The 21,644-nt window shown below is 43.0% G+C and overlaps 1 protein-coding gene across 24 annotated transcripts in view; it reads right to left on the minus strand.

Moving 5' to 3' along the window:
• MAP7D2 (MAP7 domain containing 2) overlaps positions 1 to 21,644 on the minus strand; it is a 103,617-nt gene that overhangs the window by 48,598 nt on the left and 33,375 nt on the right. For all 24 annotated transcript variants that reach the window (XM_072744429.1, XM_072744426.1, XM_072744422.1 and 21 more), the window contains 2 exons: positions 4,151 to 4,228; positions 2,866 to 3,029 (listed from right to left, as the gene is read on the minus strand). In XM_072744429.1, coding sequence (XP_072600530.1) covers positions 2,866 to 3,029; positions 4,151 to 4,228 — 242 coding nt within the window. The remainder of the gene's footprint in view (positions 1 to 2,865; positions 3,030 to 4,150; positions 4,229 to 21,644) is intronic.

Genomic DNA, 21,644 nt, shown 5'->3' on the forward strand with positions numbered 1-21,644 from the left:
AAGGTTTTTCTCTTTACATACAGATGTTTATATCTGGCCAGAGGCCACATAGGCCCCATGGCCCCATGCCAGCCAATGCCCTCTGAGACCAGCTAGCTCTCAGCTCAGTGAAATTTTTGTTTAGGGGAGTTTAGAAATTTCTTCTTTTTTAAAAATTTATTCATGAGAGACAAAGAGACAGAGGTAGAGACACAGGCAGAAGGAGAAGCAGGCTCCCTGCAGGGAGCCCGATGCAGGACTTGATCCTAGGACCCCAAATAACGACCTGAGCAAAAGGCAGATGCTCAACCACTGAGCCACCCAGGTGCCCCAGAAATTTCTTCTTTTTACATTCAGACTGGTGGGTTTTGTTAGGTATCAAGCAATAAGAGTATGAGAAGTATGAGATGAAGTTACTCTTTGAAAGAGGCCTTTCCTGGTTATCTGTTGAGCATGAGAAACATGGAGCTCGCTTCACCAAATCCGCACCTCTAGTCAGGAAACTATACTCCCCCAAGTGGAGAATGGGGGAGTACCTTGTGTTGTCAGCCCTAACCCACGTAGGTAACAAGTTTATTCTAAAAGCTTGATTCTTGAGAGCTGTGTGGCATGTAAGAATTAGAAGAACCTACCTTGTGGAGAAAGTAGCCTTCAGCTAGATAATGAGCTCAAGGTCAGTATCTCAAGTAGACACTGGTTATCCCCTTCCCCAGGACAGGCCTGACCAGCCTCCAGCTCTCCTAGTCCTCAAAACCTTTGGAAACCAAGCTGTTTGTGGTGCCCACTTCTGTACTGGCAGACAGGAAGCCCCCTGGTCAAGTCTGGGGCTCAGCCACACATATGTGAGGAGTTACCAAGAGCAACATCATGGCAACTCTAAGGACATGGAACCAAGACAGGGCTAGGAAGGAGGTGTGGAGTCAACAGGTCTTTTCTGAACTCCTATTATCAGCCCCAGAGAGTTGGGACTTGGCAGGCAAACCAAATACTTTCCAATAAGTTACAGAAGCAAAATGGGCTGCAATGGAATGAACCATTCCTGCAGATATTTCTCTCTGGTTAATAAAGACAGAACATGACAAGAACAAGAAAAGACTGAAGAATCTATGTAGCCACGTGCCAAGCAGAGGGCAGCCCTGCCAAAGATTTCCAGGGAACCATGAGGGTAAATGCAGGGTTCTCCTTTGGAAAGGGGCCCCTGCAATGTAGACCTACCTGTCCTCTCTAAAGATCACCCACAAGAATGCCAAGCAGGTCTAAGCATCAGCAGTCTGCTGACACTGATGTGGTTAACAGGCTGGCCTGCGTGTGGAAAGTTCTTAAGCTCCACCTGGGACTCCAGGGGCCATGAAGGTAGGAGCTGTGGCAGAGGAAGGCTGCTGTTTCCTTGTGTTGCTACACAACCAGGCTCTCAGCCCTGCCCTGCTGTGTCTGGGGAAAAGAGGGAAGCAAGCTCAGCATGTATGTGTAGTGACAAAAATCAGGCAGCATCCCCCATTCCCCATTATCATCCATGTTAGGGGTAAAAGGAAGCACACAAAGCAAACAGAAAATTATCTTGAAGTGCAACCAGTAAAGATTCAGCTGAAAAAAGTCACTGAAGGGAATGTAACATTTCTGAACACTATATGCAAGGTGCTTTGCTGGGTACTTTCACAAAAGTCACTTCCTTTAATTCCTGTGATTACCTCTGTTTTGGGCAGAAGAGACTGAGTTATAGGGATATGAAGAGCTAGGTGACTTGTTCCTGGCTACCAAATGCCCAGTAGTAGAGCTTGGATTTGCACAGGGAGCAGACGAATCCATGCAGCCATCAGGCCACAGCCAACAATGGTAAAGTGGGGCTAAGACCCTTGCCAATGACTTTCATTTGCCAAGAGGGACAAAGAAATCATCATTTAAATGAGTGCTTTGTGGGCAAAGATGAGTCTAATTGTGTGTGTGTGTATATATGCGTACATGTTCATGGGTTTTTTTTTTTCATTTAAAAAAGAGGAAGGGGTAAAAGATATATAGTCATAAACCAAACAGATTTAAAAAGATACCAAACCTATATAAATGTCTCTGAATCCTATAGAACTGGTGATTAACCTCTGTACTGTTCATACTAAATGATGAGTCATTATAGCTTATGAATAAAAAATGATCACCTGATACAAGGCTATGATTACATCCTTAAAATACACTTGTTAAGAAAACCTACTCCCCAAATATGCTTTCTAAATATATTTTCAAAGTTTAGTAATAAAGGACTCTGCAAAAAAAAAAAAAAGAAGAAGAAAAAAAATAAAGGACTCTGCAGTGGTAATAACAATCCATTTTTCTTTTAAAAGGTAACTGTAGAGAAAGGATGATTAAAGCAAGGAACTGCATTAAAATTTACATATACTAGCATCTTTGTATTTGAAGGCAGACAGTTTGCTGTGAATAAGAGAACCAAGTTACCCTCTGCCCTCACATCCCTTCCCCTAGCCCCATGTCTGTCCTAAAGGCACAGGTTCCCAGCACAACCCCCAGACTACACTACCAGGCCCCTATCCATCATCCTCTCTGAGTCTCAAAGTCAGAGAAGGTTAGGTCTGGAAGAAGCCTTGGAGACTGCCAAATTCAACGCCTCACTTCAGAGATAAGCAAATACCCAGACAGTCTAAATGGCTTATCCAAGGTCACAGAACAAATTAACACTTGAGTTGAATGGGTAAATCTCTTCATCCCTACTCCAGGGCTTGCTGTCTTGCTGCTGAGAAAAGGCATGGTGAGGTACCAGAGAGAAAGCTCAGTAGTAAATCTCTCTCGTATCCCAGAGCTGGGCAGGACACTTGGATGCCCTTGAGCACCAAGCCCTGTGGGAGCCACTGTGATGGCTTAGAGGTACTGGGACTTTACCTCCTCCTCCCGGAGCTTCTGCTTCCTCTTCTCTTCCACAGCAGCCCTCTTCTGGTCCTCCCGCTGCCGCTGTTCTTCCAGTTTCCGCCATCGCTCCTCAATTTGCTTTTCATACTGGAGCTTAGCTCTTTTCTGTTTCTCCAGGATCTGCTGCTCCCGGGCAGCTGGGGGAAAGAAAGTGGAAGAGAAGTGTCATTACCAGAGCACCCCACACTGTTTGGATTAACCAAAATGCAGCAGCAAGAGACAAAAAACAAAAACAAACAAACAAAAGCACCCGGTGAGATTCTAGGCTACAGTGCTTGAGATGAAGGGTTCTGGCATCTCTGCCACTAGCTGGGGGACTCTGGGCATGCTAACTACATCATCTCTCTGCCTTGGTTACCTCTTCTGTGAAGTGGGGACCATTGCGTCTGCAAAATCACAGTGTGGTGAAGATTAAATGAGGCTGTGCGTGGAAAGTACACAGTAACTGCCCCTGTACACGGGAGCCACAGCTCCTGCTGCTATCACCAAGTCAGATCTGTCATGATGGCCAAGCCATACACTAGGCTGAGAAATGAGTTCTAAGGGGACATCCACTAAAAACCATGTTAACTGTGTATGTACCATGCATAAGACATTAAGCTATACAAGGGTTGTAAACTCATGACATTCCCCTCAAGACCTTTCCTAAGGACTATCTATCTGGCAGGGTCAGGGAAGGGTTCCCTGGGAAAAGAATGTGTGAACCAACCAGCAGGAGGCAATCAAGAAGAACCAGAAAGCTCACTTGTCTTAATTCACTATTTACCTACCTCACAGTACCCTGTGGGAACACATCAGACTTATCTATCTATAGTTTGCAAGAGGTAAGACACCCTTTCTCATCAAGGTTTCCCGTCCTAATACAGAAAATGTCTTAACTGCTAATTTTCTCAGTTCTAAGGATGGCCCTTCTAGATGCCCTGGAAAGAGCCTGAGTGAGTGCACATAGTAGATGCTTGAGGAGGTGGGGGCAGTGACTGTTTCTTGTTCTTCACCACCTACCCACAGTCTCTGGCAGAGTGTCTAGAACACAGCAGAGGTTCAATGTTTGTTAACTGAGTAAATGAACTGTTCTGAGAAATAAATAACAATTGTGAACATGCCAGCCGAAGAGTGGATTCGTTCTCTAGTGCTCATGTTCATCTAGCAACTGTTCTACCTCTCTTCCCATTCACCCATCAATTTCTAAGGATCTTCAAAAAATACACCACCATATTTTTATTCCCTTGAACCTAAACAGTCAAAGAGCACAACTTACCAAGACATTTTTCTCTTTCTTCTCGTCTTTCTTTAGCCAGTCTCTGTCTCTCATCAGATCTTAAAAAACCATCCATGCCTACAAAAAATAAAAACAAGATGAATTAATTCTTCCCTCTGTCCCTATCTGCTGAGTGCCAAGGGCCGTTGGTCCTGCACCCTGGGGGTCTGGCCACACATATACATCATCTATCACCATCACTTAATCCACGGAGGCCCAATACATTATTCCCTAACACACACACACACACACACACACACACACACACACACGGCCAAGCCCTGAGAGCTGAGGGGTAGTAGCCACAGCTTTCACATTCACCCACCAAGCTGTGCTGTAGTGGCCCCAATGACAATCCTGGAGAACCACAGTCTTTCCCTAGTCCTCTGTGCCCAGGATTGGCCCTGGAGGGGGTCAAAAAATACAGCAAGTGCCAGGGAGGCTTGGTACTGTGCAGAAAAGCCCATAAAGCCTCCCCAAGCCTGGATCCCAAGGGAGAAGAGAAGCACAAAAGTGGACACAATTATTAAACAGATAGTGAACATTCTACTTTCTGAAGGGAGCCAAATGCTGAGGGACACATACAAGTTCCTTGGTAAACACTGAGAAATATAAACACTCAAGTTTGATTTTGGTTCTGCTAAATTTGCTCCAATGTCAATCTTAGCATTTTAGAATCAAAAAGAAGAAATAAAATGTACTCCTGTTTGTCATGTAAATATCTATAAAAATAAAAGGAACAGATGGCAGTTCCTCCCCCACAAAATGTCCAGGAAACATCCCAGAAGCTCCACATCTCTACCCATCTTCTACAGGACCATAAAGGGTTTTCTGAGTCAAAGATCAAATGATATTCATGGTCATTTTAGGATTAGAAATAATTTACTACACCCAGTCACAATCAATCATTCATGAGCATTACTTATGTAATATTTAGGGACAACATCTTGGAGAAATCAGCTTCTGTGTTAATACAACCAGACTCACTTTCATAGGCCCAGGCCCTCTTTTTGGTAGTGTCATATGCTGACCTCATGGTGTGCCTTGCTGCCACAATTACCTACACCCCTTTTGGGGAAGTTCCTGTGACTATCCAGGAGAGAGACTAGAGGCTTGGACTCAATAAAGGCAGCAGGAATACAGAGATGGATGTGATAAACACTGGATTGTCACAACTCCCCATGGGCATCTGATTTTGCAGCCTGGATTATATATCAGGTATATTAAAGCTCAAGACTAAAGTGCTAGAAAATCAACCTGGACTATAAATGCCATTACTCATGTTTGTTTTTAGTTAGCTCTTGATCATCATGCTACCAACAACATGAACATCATCAAGAATTTGAAGGCCCAACTTCTAAGCTCATCATTGCTGACTCCCCACAGTTTGATCCCAAACTCTCTTCCCAACCAACTTGACATCAGCACTGCCTCTTTCTTCCACACACCTTCCAGCTCAAAATACCCTTCTCCCACATCCCCACAGCTATTTAAATCCCACCTACCTTCAGGATCTCACAGTGCCCCAGACCCCATCATGTTATTCTCCCTCACAGTTGGCAGAACCCTAATTCCATTCTGCTTGGTTACAGAGTTCTCTGATTCAGTATCCCTGGGAGGATGGAGAGGCTACTGAGGCAAGGGTGGCTTATCTACGTTTGGGTCACCCCAGCTTGGGGTACCACTCCTCAACAGTGCCCCTGAGGTGAACACACAATGCTCAAAGGCAAGCATGTAGTCTTGCCTATAAGACAAGAGAGAGAAAAACCAAGTTTCTCTTTTTTCTAAACGCTTTCAGGCTCTAATGTCTACATCAATCAAGAATTTGATTAATAATGGGCAGCCTCAGTGGCTCAGTGGTTTAGCGTCGCCTTCAGCCCAGAGTGTGATCCTGGAGACCTGGGATGGAGTCCCACATCAGGTTCCCTGCATAGAGCCTGCTTCTCCCTCTCCCTGTGTCTCTGCCTCTCTCTCTGTCTCTCTCTCTGTCTCTGTCTCTCATGAATAAATAAATAAAATTTTAAAAAAGAATTTGATTAATAAGAATTTATTCTGTGTGAGAAGTTACAAAGTGAAGCTCAGCACCCCTGGACAGATGCTTGCTTGTGTCAGCACCCATATCAACCCGTCCCTCCCAGCAGGACCTGAACCTTACTCTGTATTGCCCATGTCACCCTTCAGATGTTAATGAGCCAGCCCTGTATCTGAGGTACAGTCTGAGAAACACTAAAAGTGTTCTTCAAATAGAAGAAAAAAACAAGGAAAAGGGCCAAGCACATTGGGAACTGGCCACATTACCCAGATGCTTTACAAAAACAAGTTGCTCTGTTCCAGGGATATGCATTATTTTAGGCTGCCCCCTTGTGGGCACTTGTAAGAGTCACAACTACAAATCATTTCCTTTCCAGAAAATCTTCATTACCGTGTTCAAAGTCATCATCACAAAAAAAAAAAAAAAAAAAAAAAAAAGTCATCATCACGTGCTTCATCATAATAGGAGGTGACCCAGTTACTGTGGATCAAAGGCACTTCTTGGATTTCCTTGGGTCAGTCACCTTATGATGCAGGTACTATTTCAATCCTCATAGTTGTAGAAAGGGAGGCACAAAGAGGTTAATTAACTTGTCTGAGGTCACACCATCAGAAAGTGGAAAAGCCAGATCCTAATCCAAGAACCTAACTCTAGGACCCACACTCTTAACTACTGTTCTCTTGCAAAGGAAGAAATGTAACAGCTTGACCTTAATGCCTATGAATGAAATCTGTCACCCAGTATCACACACAAGGAACAAATCCCATCTTTGTGTCTGGAATAAGTCTGCAAATTTGGAGAGGTCTAAGTCTAGCTCATTAGAGAGGTATCAAATAAGCACTACTGTAAGCCAAGCACTGGCTGGCTGGGTGCAGATCTGGCCAATGCCCAGGCAGGGTAATTATTTGCTTCCTCTTCAAACTGATGGTTTGGAAATGTTTTAGAGAGGCTGATGCTAGGTGGGAAAGGGGGTTAGCCAGAGAATCTTGGGGACAGCCATGGAAAGCAATTCTGCTTTGGCTTCAATGAAGAGGGTGAAGTGACTCAAACATTCCAATATGGGTAACCTGGAGTCTCTGTATTGTCACACAGAGTTGCAAGCCATGTGCGGCTACTTCACTTTAAGATAATAAAAATTAAATGCAATTAGGGGAGCCTGGCTGGCTCAGTTGGAAGAACATGTGACTCTTGATCTCAGGGTTATGAGTTCGAGTCCCACACTGGGTATTTAGATTCCTTAAATAAACTTAAAAAATTAAATGCAATTAAAAGTTCAGTTCCTCAAAAAAAAAAAAAAAGTTCAGTTCCTCACCACACTGGTCACATTTCAGACACTCACTCTCCACATGAGGCTTGCAACTATCACACTGGACAGCACTGAAGGAGAAATCTGGCAGCTCCCTCTTGTGATCCCTTCCTTAATGCTTAGCTGCTCTGGGGCACATATGGATAAGCAAGATCTCAGAGTTCAATCAGGGTTGTAAGGCTGGGGTAGGGCCTCGTTCTTTCACACAGCTTGGCCCCTCCTGACTACAAGAACTCTCAATCATTTCTAGAACATTCATTTGAAGAAAAGCCAAATAATTAACTTGTATCTCCAACTTCCATCTTGTGCCTTTCCATGACGCTCTAGGAACCTCTGCTGAGAAGCACCCGGCTTATCCCAGTAGAGCACAAACCAGACCACCTCTATTTGTTAGGGGCCATGGACTTAACCAGTTATTACCACTAGTACAGCACAGAGGAATTGAGGTATACCATGATTAACACAGTCAGGGTAAATAATATATAAACATTAACAATACCAAGAGACCTCCTCTAAAGACCCAGTATACTTAAGGGTTAATGCTCAATTTGGTTCCTACAGGTAGCCTTCTCTCTGTATGGCCTGAAATTCTAAAATGTTTAGTTTTCCTACCCAATAAATCATCCTTTGTCCATTAATACCTTGTACTATATGCGTACACTTGTTTCTTTTTTATTAAACCAGAGACTCAATTTTATCTTTGAACCCCATGAGAAGAGATGGAGAATAGATCTGTGCTTGTCAGAGGATAGGGAAGAAGGGTAGAAAGGAGTAGGTGGCTATTAAAGGGCAGCATGAGGGATCCTGTGGTAATGGAAATGTTGTCTATCTTGACTATATCAGTGTCACCACTTTGGTTAGGACAATGTACTATAGTGCTGCAAGCTAGTATTGTTGGGGAAAACCAGGTAAAGGGTATATGGGATCTCTCTGTAGAATCACTTATAACTGTATGTGAATCTACAGTGACCTCAAAATAGAAAGTTTAATTTAGGGATGCCTGGGTGGCTCAGTGCATGATCCCAGGTTGGGAGACTGAGTCTTGCATCAGGCTCCCTGCAAGGAGCCTATTTCTCCCTTTGCTTGTGTCTCTGTCTCTCTGTGTCTCTCATGAATAAATAAAATCTTTTTTTTAAAAAAAGAAAGTTTAATTTAAAAAATATGGCTAAGGGGTGAAGCCCTGGAGAAGAACCAAAGACAGAGGGAGCAGAGGATATCTTCCTGGGAGGTGTCTCACTCAGGAGAAGGACAAGGGGTATACATGTCAGAGCCATGCCTGTGCCATTCCTGATGCAAGAATGCTTCCCAGGACAATAGCATTCAGGTAATGTGCACTACTGAAACAGAGGCCTCGTCCTGAGCAACTCACTCCATGGAAATGAAAATGAAACAGGGATACTGAGCAGCTACACAACTATTTTATGTTAACAGAACACCGTAAAATTTCGTACTTCACTGATGTGCTCTTGCTTGGAGTAACTTCCCATTATCCTTGGGCTGTAGCAATACATTTTTAAAAACTAATTTTAAAATGAATTTTATTAGCCTTAGCACTCTCTCACTAGAATATTAATGAGCTGATATCAGTCCATTATTCATGGTACTGGTAATAACCATTATCAAAATACAAAGTTTTTAGGGGAAGCCAGCTGTGTTCGACTTTTTAAAATTAATTGTATTAAATGAATTTTAAAGTAACTTTCCCAAACATACTCATATCAATGCAACTGAGTCAGTGTCCATAAAAAAGAAAAGGGAACTAGAAATGAAGAGCTTATCAAATAATAAATACAATGCTTGCCAGCCACCTCCCAGTGGAGCATCCTCCTCTCTGTGGACTGGCAAGGCATGAATGTATTCACCTCCGTGGTGACTCGTGCTGTCATCTGTCTCAATGCAGGAAGACCAGTGGTTCTCAAATATGGCTACACAATGGAGTCACCTTGGGAGCTTTTAAAAGGACAGATGCATTTCCCTCCCAGAGGCTAACTTACTATCTTAGGTGTAAACAGAATGGTAGTACTTTAAAAACTCCCATGTAATTCTAACATGCAGCAGGACTGAGAAATGTCCTAGCCCACTACTCCCCTGCCACTGGAGTATGCATCAGAACCACCTGGAGGGCTTGTGAACTCTTACTACCAGGTGGCACTCCCAGAGCTTGTGACAGAGTGGGCCTGGGGTGAGCTGGAGAATCTGCCTTTCTAACAAGTTCCCAGGTGAGGCTGATGCTGTTGGTTCAGGGCCCACATCTTGACAACTGTTGTTCTAGACTATGCTCACTCTACACTGCAAGGCCTTGCCCATGGCTCCTCTGTGGATGTCTGGAGCCCAGGAGAATGTGGGGGTCACAAAGTGGGATGGAGGGAATGTAAAGAGATGATTGACCATATGCCTGCAAAGAGATGATCCCCACACACAGCAGTTCCCTTTGCTACGGTTGTTACTGCCCCACATGCTATATGGCCTGGGCCTGCCTGTTCATTTGCCCCTTGCCCTTCAAACTCTTATCTCTCAATCCCCAGCACCTTGCACATGGTACTCAAACACTTACTGAATGAATAGGCCATGAATATTATGTCCCATTGACTGAAACCTCCCCATGTGTAGAGCATTTAAACCTTTTATCAGTAATGTCTATAAAAACAAGTAACATTTTGAAGCATCTTTGCACCTGTTATGCTGCTGCAGTTGGGCAAGGAGTACCAAGATAAAGAAAGGAAAGCAGTTTTTCCCACGGCCCCAATGTTCCCCCACAAGGCTAAAATAAATCTTTCCTCTAAATTCTATCAGTGCTCTGCCTCTCTCAGCCCTTTTCCCTCTTTAATTTGAATTGGAGTCCCTCTCTCATTCATGGTCCTCAAGCACAGGAAGCTCCACCCTCCACACTGTTACCCATTCCAGTCCATCGATCAGGATATAAGCTTCTTTTTTCTTCCCTTTTTTTTTGAAGATTTTATTTATTTACTTATTTTTAAAAGATTTTATTATTCATGAGAGACACAGAGAAAGGAGAGAGAGACAGAGAGAGACAGAGAGAGAGAGAGAGAGGCAGAGACACAGGCAGAAAGAGAAGCAGGCTCCATGCAGGGAGCCCGATGTGGGATTCGATCCCGGGTCTCCAGGATCACTCCCTGGGCCAAAGGCAGTGAGTGCTAAACCGCTGAGCCACCTGGGCTGCCCAAGGTTTTATTTTTAAGTACACTCTATACCCAATGTGGGGCTTGAACCTAAAACTCTGAGATCAAGAGTTGCATGCTCTACTGACTGAGCCATCAAGCAAACCCAAAATTAGCTTCTTAAGGGAAAGACCCATGTCCCATTTCTTCCTGTAGCCCCAAGGGCCTAGTACAGTATTCTGTACTATGATAAGCACTTAATAAATGCTGAATTCACAGGCACCTACTGTGTGCCAGGCCCAGAAAGGATATTAAGAGACACATTTCCTTGTTTCTTGTGATCCTATGACAAGTATCAGAGCAAAGGCCTGTGGCCTTTGTATGACCTGACCCACTTATTTAAACTTCAAAAGCCTCAGTTTCCCATACTTAAAAGGGATATGGAATGCTAGCTCTAGGGACTCACCATCTTGTAACACATCATTATGCTATGAGAAGGCCAAGTCAAACAGTGGGTCTCAGGAAAGTGTTCCAGCCAGCAGAACCAACAGCTATCACCAACTGTCTGCCTCTGAGTGTGCCATCTTGGCCCTCCAGCTGCCCTTCAGTAAAGATCTCAAGTTAGAACCACTCCATCAACCCCAAGGCAACACAAAGAATCCTGAGAAAGAAGGCAACATTATAAACTGTTCAGTCTTGGTGTAGTTTGTTACACAGCAATGTAACCAGAAAACCAGTCCACCAATCAACCAAAGGCAAACAAGCAACAATTTTGGATCACTCAGCATAAGGGACCCAGATTATGCACCACCCTAAACTGCTCAGACTCATGGGCTCACCAACCCTGGACCTCAGCCACCTGTCATGCTCCTTAGCCACAACTGTTCTAGTGATGGCTCAAGTAGCTTCTCACTCACCACGCCGTGGAAGCTGCTCCTGCCACTGCCTCCAACAGAGGAGCCCCCATACATGACACCAGGTAAAAAGGAGCAATGGTAGCACCTTGACATTGACAAGGCCAGTCCTGCAGAGGCCAGGAAACATGACCCAGAGGACACAGGGGTTAAGGCCCTGTGACAAGCATTCTGAGACAGAAAGGTGACAATGGATGAATTGCTTGCTCTTCCTTTATTAGTGAACTGGGATTCTACTGAGTCACTGGGGATTCCTAACCTCTCTGGACACGGCCTGAGGGTTCAAGCACTACCAGCTGCATTTGGTTGCAATGCCATAGTCAGCTTGATGATGCATAATCTTTTATTTTCTCTCCTTCCTTCCCCAGCTCATATACATTTCCCCTCACTCTTAATTCTTAGGGAGCATACCCCTCAATAAAGTGCTGATGGGTATAAAAGAGGAGGTGTACCTGCATATGAATGTTCATAGCAGCATCATTCAGAATAGCCACAAAGTGGAAACTCAAATGTCCATCAACTACTAAATGGATAAATAAAACATAGTATGTTCATATAATGAAATGTTATTTGGTCATAAAAAAAAAAAAGGAATGAAGGGGATGATGGGCTGTTAATGGATACAGGATTTCTTTTAGGGATAATGGAAATGTTCTGGTATTAAATAGTAAACGATGGTTGTACAACACTGTCAATGTACTAAACCATACCAAAGTTTACACTTCAAAATGGTAACATGTTATGTGAATTATATTGCAATAATAAAATCTTGCAGAAGGAAAAAAATCATCATATGGAGGGCTCCACGATAACATTTAAAATCTCATCTGTGGCCTTCATCCAAGTCTCCCAAGTTACTGCTTTGACTTTTTCCTCTCAATTATCCAAATGGTATATTTGGTTCCAATAAAGCATTTTTCATACAATGAGAATGCATGTGGTTCATCTGAGTATGTAAAAATCATACATATACATATAATCCCTGAAAAATATCTGCCACACAATTTCAAGATCTTTGTTATATTTTATAAAACTGGGGAACAAAAGTGAATATTTGTAAGCTGAAAGAAAAGAAAATATATCTGCTACTGTTTGTTCAAAAGATGGGGGAGGGGATGAAAAAATAAATTATAAATGTGTTATGATACACAATTATGATTACATGAAGTGATGATATATGTGAAGAATTTTCCATTATGATAAAAATAAAAGCTCATTAAATGTTAGTGGCTATTATTTTTAGGGGGGCTATATTTTGAGATTAAAGAAATTGAAACTCAAAAAGTCATGACCCACCCAATGTCATACTAAGTGGGAGGATTCTCATTTCTCTCTGTACTCCACTGTGATTTTTCCTACACTCTGCTACAGAATCATATTCAGATCAATGAAGGGGAGGAAGGTGAAAATTCCAGAGGGGTAATGGCATATGCAAAAATATGCTAGAAAATAATAGTTAAAGCCTGAAATCTCATTGAACTTCAATCCTACCAGTAAACTGAAAATCAATTGACAGAATCTAGAACCTTTTTCATCTTTGCATGAGGGTATTGTTTTTGTCCAGAAAGCATCACATATTCCTCTCTTAAGTTTTTCAATTAAAATCTCAAAAACAGGGCACCTGGGTGGGTCAGTGGTTGAGCGTCTGACTTCGGCTCAGGTCGTGGTCCCGGGGTCCCGGGATCGAGTCCCACATCGGGCTCCCTGTAGGAGCCTGCTTCTCTCTCTGCCTGTGTCTCTGTCTCTCATGAATAAATAAATTAAAAAAAATAAAATCTCAAAAACAATTACAATCCCATAGGGTTACTAAACTTTCTATTTAAATTTCTTTCAATGTGGAACTAAATCTCAATTCTCAGTAGGTCCTGTTGGCATCTGTCCATATTTCAGGATGACTGCTTTAATGCAGTGGACTGTAATGAAAATCAACAGCACCAAGAGTTGACAGATCTTCTAAAGATTCTTGTCCTGCAACCTGATTTTTCTCCAAAATGAAATTCATATCCATTAAAGGATTCTGAGAATAATAAATCAACCCTTACACTGTTACAATAAGGATTTAATCATATCAGTGCACAATGCACAAAAAAAAATCCCCCAAAAGAAAAAAATCCCCAAAAAGTAAATTTAATAAATTAAATAATTAATAAAATAAATTTCAAGATCCCAAATCATGGAATTCAGGGTGGAAGAGCTCTCAGAGGCCCAATTCAACCCTCTACTTGCAGAGAGAGAGAGAGAGAGAGAGAGAGAGAGAGAGAGAGAGATGGGGAGGTTTGGTCCCTTTCCTCCACCAGAAAAGAACTGTCTTTATCCAACTGGCTTCCTCCATCTGCCCATCTGATATGCTGGATCAGTTCTTGGGCTTTTGTTATAGATAGAGAATGTAGGTAAAAAGGGTTTCAGGATTGTAAGAAGTGAATCAGCTTTGATTAATAGACACTGGAAAGGGAGGCAAACCTGTATGAGGGAACAAAAGAGAGAAGGAAGTAAGAGGACGACATGGGAGTCAGAAACCTTGTTAAGGCTGCCTCTGGGTACAATTCTGCTTGGGAGCTGAACACAGGAAGCGTTTCAAGAGACTCCTGGAAGGTATGGTATATGTGTGTGTAACATTGGGAGCCAGAGGAATAGGCAAAGAGCTACAGGTTAGAATTCAATCTTTTGACACTCTCCTAATCTCCAGTAAAGATCTGAATTGCTTTTAATCTCTTTTGGTTACTGAGTTCTATTTCTTTGGCTATCACTTGAGCTTTGGATATTTATTTTAGAAACAAATGCCTAGGGAGGAGCTAACCTCAGGGGAATCAAGGGTTATAGAGACCCTTCAGTGGCCATTAATTCCATATTCTGTCTCTGATAAGAGCAGAAACGGGTCACTTCAACTCCAAAGATACCATTTCTCTCCATACCTTAATAACTCTTTTGAGATTTTTGGGGACAAACACAAATCCAGTGATTCTCAAGCTTTAGCATACATCAGAAGAATCCCTCAGAAAGCCTGTGAAAAACAAATTGCCGGGCCCCACTTCCAGAATTTCTGAATCAGTAGGGCTGGTAAGGTCTGGGAATCTGCAGTTCTAACAAATTCCCAGGTGATGCTAATGCTATGTGGTCTGGGGACCTCACTTTCAGAACCACTGATCTAATCCATTTCTCAAATGCTATATAACCAGTTCTTCTGAACTGGTTTAAATTTTAGTTTCAATGGTAAGAAAAAGTCACTATTACAATCCCATTTACTACTTTCAACATATCTCTTTTTCAAGGATGATGTCATAATTTATACTTTTGAAGGAGGCAGGGCTGGAAATGCCTTTTATGTTCAATAGCCGACTTACTAGGATGAAGGCATAGACATCCAGGTATCAAAATAAATTTTAAAAAAATGCATATAGATACTAAAATGTCCTTGAGGGCAGCCCAGGTGGCTCAGTGGTTTGGCACCGCCTTCAGCCCAGGGCGTGATCCTGGAGACCCAGGATCGAGTCCCACATCGGGCTCCCTGCATGGAGCCTGCTTCTCCCTGTGCCTGTGTCTCTGCCTCTCTCTGTGTGTGTCTCTCATGAATAAATAAAATCCTAAAAAAAAATAAAAAATAAAATGTCCTTGAAAAGAAAGAAGTGGAGAAATATGGAACGATATAAGAATGTATGCAAATCTATGCTGTTATTATGTTTTTATGAAATATGCTCACGAAACTCCTATAGGTTTCCTTTAAAATAGCTAAATGAATTACGTTTTCTGGAAAAATGCAGACATGATAATAATACTACTAAATGACTCAAATGATCCCTAGATGATTCTTTAAAAAAAACAAAAAAAGATTTAAGAGAAAGAGAAAGCATGAGTGGAGGGTAGGCAGAGGGAAAAGGAGAAGCAGACTCTCTGCTGAGCAGGGAGCCCGATGTGGGGTTTGATCCCAGGACCCTAAGATCATGACTTGAGCTGAAGGCAGATGCTTAACCAACTGAGCCACCCAGATGTTCCTCCTAAATGATTTTCTTAAACAAGGACTGCACAATAGAGAGAATGACCAGTTGGTTTTTTTAAGTGTAGAACTGGGTGAAGTTCAATCAATCATAAAGAACATAGAACTTTGACATTAAGGCTGAATAATGAGAATGAATCTCCTCCTTACCCTGAAACTTGACACATAATCATCACCAATATGCCACAAAATTTTCCGCAGATGGTTACTGGAAGAAGGCACAAGGGTGAAGTTCTGTAGCAAGTGCTCTCGGACCCCTCTCCTAAACAATAAGGAGAACAGTAGTCCCTATCTTACTCATGAGGGTTAAATGGGAGATTACAGGCACTGCTTCACTGTGCCCAGCACACAGTGGAAGCTCAACCATTTGAGCTATTCTTTGTTAGCATTCCAGCCAGCCTGTTCCTGTTCAGGGTTCTTCTTTTCCACTATTGAAGTCTTCTGAAAACCAATCCTGCTACCTTTCCTAGTGGGGCAATTAGAATGCATACAACAGCATCAGGCTAAAATCAGGGCAAGCTTTCTTTTTCTTTTTTTTTTTAATTTTTTTTTTTTATGATAGGCACACAGTGAGAGAGAGAGAAAAGCAGAGACATAGGCAGAGGGAGAAGCAGGCTCCATGCACCGGGAGCCTGACGTGGGATTCGATCCCGACTCTCCAGGATCGTGCCCTGGGCCAAAGGCAGGCGCCAAACCGCTGCGCCACCCAGGGATCCCTCTTTTTCCATAAGAATTAAACTAGAACACATATACATATATGTGTGTATGTATGTAGGTGTGTGTGTGTGTGTGTGTGTATTTGATTTCTCATCTTCTTCCAACAGTATCAGTTACCAATTATCACTAGTATCTATGACATGTAGACACATGCCTCTTCTGGTAAATCAATAGAAATGAGACCCTGTCTTTAGCAGCATAAGTAGTTTCTTACCAGAAAAAGAATATGTAGATGATATTTCACAAACATTAACTATGAAGGCTGTATATGATGATGCTGATGCTGTTCATCACTACTTTAACAGTAAATTTCCTAATTATATTCATATACACATAGTCAAATGTCCCAAGAATACCCACTCCAGCAACTCCAATAAGTTCCCTAGAATCAAGTGAAAACGTGTCACATTATAAAATTCAACCATACCCAGTTTCGTAAAATGTACACATATTCATGGGCCAGACTGTCTTTTTCTAAAGGTACCATTTATTAAGCACCTATTTCCTGCCGGGCATTATGTTTTCCAAATGTTATTTAATGTTCATAATAATCCTAGGATGTGGAAGATACCCTTATATTACAGATAAGGAAACAGACTCAAAGTTAAGAAATATGCCCAAAGTCACAGGTGCTATGTAGCAAAGCCTGGATCTTAGGCCTGTCTGGCTGATTCTCAAGCTGAAAGGCACCAACTCAGTACTGACAGAAAAGGAAGGCCACCTAAAGGAAAGAATACTGACCTAGGGATCTAGATGTCCAGAAACTGGGAGCTATTCTTATTGGGATGCACAAAGGAACACATGAAAATGGGCTCAGCCTGGGCTCACTCAAATACCTGCTCAGCACACACTGACAGTGTGACTACTAAGGAAGCTTCTAAGCCTTAGTTTTCTCATCTGTTAAATAGGGATAATTGGAGTACCTGTGTTGTAGAGTAATGTAAAGTTTGAAGTAGAATATATGTAAAGCTCTTAGCACATATTAAAAGCACATAATAAATAGGGCAGCCTGGGTGGCTCAGCGGTTTAGTGCTGCCTTCAGTCCAGGGCGTGATCCTGGAGACCTGGCATCGAGTCCCATGTCGGTCTCCCTGCATGGAACCTGCTCCTCCCTCTGCCTGTGTCTCTGCTTCTCTCTCTTCTCTCTGTCTCTCATGAATAAATAAAATCTTTAAAATAAAAAATAATAAAAGTACATAATAAATATTAGCTAACAGTATCATCATCATCACCATCATTATCACTGGCTTAGATGTGGTCCTTAAATGAGAATGCAAATACAAGTGCTTAGGACATATTAAGCTCTCAGACTGCATTCATGTTCATCAGTATCATCATTATTATCCCCCTCTGCACCACCACAATGGCTACTACTATAGTCTAGAACTAGTCCCTGATCCCCCCTCCTCATCTTTAAAACCTGCTTTCAAATCAGCAATATCTTCAGCTTGCACCAGTACTCCAGTGGCAGACCCACCAGGCATCTCAGGAGCTCCTGACCCTGTCTGCTAGGGTGAAGGCCAAGTAGGTACTTGTCAAAAATCACCTGATGGTGCACTTAAAATATGTACATTTTGTGTACGATACCTATTTGTAACACCCCAACAACTATGATAACAAATAGAAAAAGCAAAATGTAGTGCTGGGTGATCTGTTATATGTCATTAGTGCCCCCAGGCTACCAGGACTAACCCAGGCAACCACTGTGACCCTGTGAAGAAGTGTGGGTGGACACTCAGACTCTTAAGGGCAGCATGGGAGACAAAAGGTAAGCCTCACCAGAGCCAGTGTGGAAATTGAAGTCACTTGCAAAGGCCCAGGGAGGGTGGCTCAAGCTGCAGGGCTCTTAAAAACTGCCTCATGATTCAGGAAATAAGGAGGTCTAACAAGCTAGCTTCTTGCCTTGAAAATCATTCTCTTCCAAGTTCACTATTAAACTTTAACCGTTTCCACACATACCAGATACCAGATACCACTGTCCAAATGACCTGGCTCTTTTCTACAGCCACCAGGAAAACTGTCTCTGTAGGATCACTTCCATATTATGTGGAAAGCTTGGCCCCAGTGGCTTCTTCTTGGCTCCATCTATGCAGTCTGCCCCAAAGTACCCCAGTCAAAGCACCCTGAGTAAATCTCTTCATATCTCGGAATTTCCAGCTGCTCTTCTGTAAAGCAGGAACATCACTACCTACTTCAGGGTTATGCGGGTCTTGTGAAACACCTGGCAGCAGGAGTAGTCACAGTTGGCCCCATTCCCCTGATGATATATGAGAATGCAGACCAAACAAGTTGTGGCAGATGCTCACTGGGCCCAAGCCCTGGGCCATGGAATCATAACCTCCATATTTCAGTCTTCCCAAGAATCCCACAAAATCCCCCCAAGAAACCCCCCACAACTTCCTAAGAAGTCAGTTTCCATTCTAAGACTTGTTCTTCCTTGCTAATAATTCACTTAGAAAGTGAGAGGAACAAAATCAAAGGTGTCTAAAAGAAGACAACAAACAGGTAAAAAATTCAACTTGATTAATTACTGGGCACTGTGATGCACAAACTTGCCTCCCACCCTGGTGTTCATCTGGGAGGCAGGAGTTACCTGGATTCCTGTGTTTCTACAATCAATTTAATGTAAGTATATATCATTTCAAAAGGACCTATATGCACAGCATACTCTACTCACAACATGATTTACTAGTTAAATGAAACCTATATAACGTACCCTCTACCATTCTGAGTTCTTGGCTGGGACTTCTGGTAATAGAAAGAGAATTTTAAATACTATCTTCACCTAGAGACAAAAGAAAGATGTTGGGGGGGGGAGGGGCGTTACAATTCATGGAAGGTAAGGAGAAAAAATACTAGTTAAACAAAAGTTGCCCTACTGTGCAGATATGTCTCTCAGGTGAAAAAGTTTGCTCCAGTAATAGCTCTCTTCCTGGTATTGGCCGTCTTTCTATTGCAAAAAATTTTTAGATTTATTTATTTATTTTAGAGGGGCAGGGCAGAGGGAGAGAATCTTCAAGCAGACTCCCTGCTGAGCACAGAGCCCAACACGGGCTCTATGTCACAACCTATGAGATCACAACCTGAACCATGACAACAAGGGTCAGTCGCTCAACTATCTGAACCACCCAGGTGCTCCTACTGCAAATTTTTAAAAATAGGGACGCCCAGGTGGCTCAGTGGTTTGGTGCCTGCCTTCAGCTCAGGGCGTGATCCTGGAGACCCACGATCCAGTCTCACATTGGGCTCCCTGCAGGGAGCCTGCTTCTCCCTCTGCCTGTGTCTCTGCCTCTCTCTGTATCTCTCATGAATAAATAAATAAAATCTTAAAAAAAAATAAACATAGACTTCCCTTACAAATTCATCCTTACGTAAAAGAAGCATATTTGGGGTGCCATATTCTGCCACCCTTCAACATCTAAGCATAAGGCTCACCAAGAGAACTGGGTGGTTCCATGCTGAGATCCACATTCCCAGGATTCTTTGCCATGTGGTGGCCAGTCACCTCTCCTCCACATTCAAGCCCACTCCCCCAAGGGTGTCTCTAGTCATCACAGAATTGTTTGCAGTCACAAGAATTTGGACTCCACCCATCCTGTCAAGCGTGACCACAAAAAACCCAGAGAAGTGGGAGCTGGCACCAGAAAAGGGAGTGAACATGGAAAGCAGAGCAAGTATTGAGATTTCTACCATGGACAAGGCACACAAGGTCAGATGTCTGAACTTGGCCTCAAGGTCCTTTACAGGTAGGGAGGCTCTGACATACGGGGCTTTGGTTTGAGTATCCAGAGGCTCACCTGATGCAGGGATCCAAGCAAGGGGTAAGGCTCTGATTTGCAGACCCTTAAATAGCCCTCCCATCCCCCAGAAAGTATGGAGAAGGCAGCTAGGTACAGTGTCTGGGAGCAAGAGCTCAGGAGCCAGGAAGGCCTGGTTCCAATCCCACTGAGATCAAGGAGCATCAATGGAAAGGGAGATGGAGGAGGAAAGGGCAAAGGGGAAAGAGGAAGGGAGAAAAGAAGTGGGGAGGGTTTGAGTGAAGGAATTAATGTGTGTATGCATGCATGTGTGTACTGCTCAGAACACTGCCTGCTGTAGTCATTGCTCGATAAATGTTAGGAATCGGTATGTCTAAGCCTGAAGCACCCAGCTGTCCTTCAGTGGTATGGCAGGGGCAGATTGCATACCAGGAGAAGCGGCTGTGAAAATGTAAGCCCCCAACTCACCATCCTGAGATAAGACTCAGAAAGGCCTTGGACATCTGGAAAAAGGACCAAACACAGGGGAAAAGGATTATTCTTACTTGCTTTGTCAGCAATAAAGTACAAGAGATTTACAAACATCTCTTTGAAACTGTGGACAGAATCCAGCAGGTAATAGCTAGTAAAGAGACATTAACTGTGGCATTCCATTATTAGTACTGTCATTTGATGTTCTCTTCAAGGTGGTGTGTATGTTTGATGACCATGAAAGTAAAAGATGTGTAAAGGATCCCAGAGTGTCACTGGAAGCCTTTCTGGTCAATCTTCGTGCCATGCCTGACCTAGCTGAGGCCCAGAGTCGCAATGGTGGGAAGAGCCGTGTCCTTGAGCATGAGCTAGGCAGGTCACAGAGCTCCTTGTCCTGAGCCCATTATTTTGACTTTGTTTCCTCAGAGTTTCCACACACTGACGTGCTCATAGGCACTTAAGGTCCCTTTATCCTCACATTACAGAGTTGGCAGGAGCCTTCACTCTCCCTGTAGAGAATCCCTTGTTCCTAGGCTGCTTGCTTTGCCTCTGCTGTCTCACTGGGCACCAGACCTGATCTTTGACCATAGCTGTACAACTTAACCATCCACAGTGAACTCTCCCTGGTCCAAGTCCCTCTATTCCCAGTTTTAGTTCATGGTAACACAATCCCACATTAGAAATGGCCCCAGTTACACCAGCACCTTGAGGAACCACTGACAGGGCTTTGGAAACCCAATCCAAGTAAGTCATCAGTGTGGTTGTCAGGCCTCCAGTTCTAGAAGATTCCTTAATTTTAAAACAAAATACAAAGGGGAAATAAAGAGTCTGGGGAAAAACCCACTCTTTGTATTATAAACAATTTAGAGACATATTAAGAATTTTCAAAGTCGGGGAGCCTGGGTGGTGGAGTCAGTGAAGCATCTGACTCTTGGTTTCAGCTCAGGTCATGATCTCAAAGTCATGAGACTGAGCCCCACAACAGGTTCCATGCTCAATGAAGAACCTGCTTGTGACTCACTCTCTCCCTCTCCCTCTGTCTCCACCCTCCCTCAAATCAATAAATAAATCTTCAAAAAAAAAAAGAATTTTCAAAATCATAACCCCCTGTTCCTTTTTTCCCTAAAAAGTGCATACCCAACAGGGTATGCTCCACCCCCATCCCAACCTTCAGCCTGGCATGTGG

Source organism: Vulpes vulpes, chromosome X, assembly GCF_048418805.1.
Source record: "Vulpes vulpes isolate BD-2025 chromosome X, VulVul3, whole genome shotgun sequence".
NCBI classification, from domain to species: Eukaryota; Metazoa; Chordata; class Mammalia; order Carnivora; family Canidae; genus Vulpes; species Vulpes vulpes.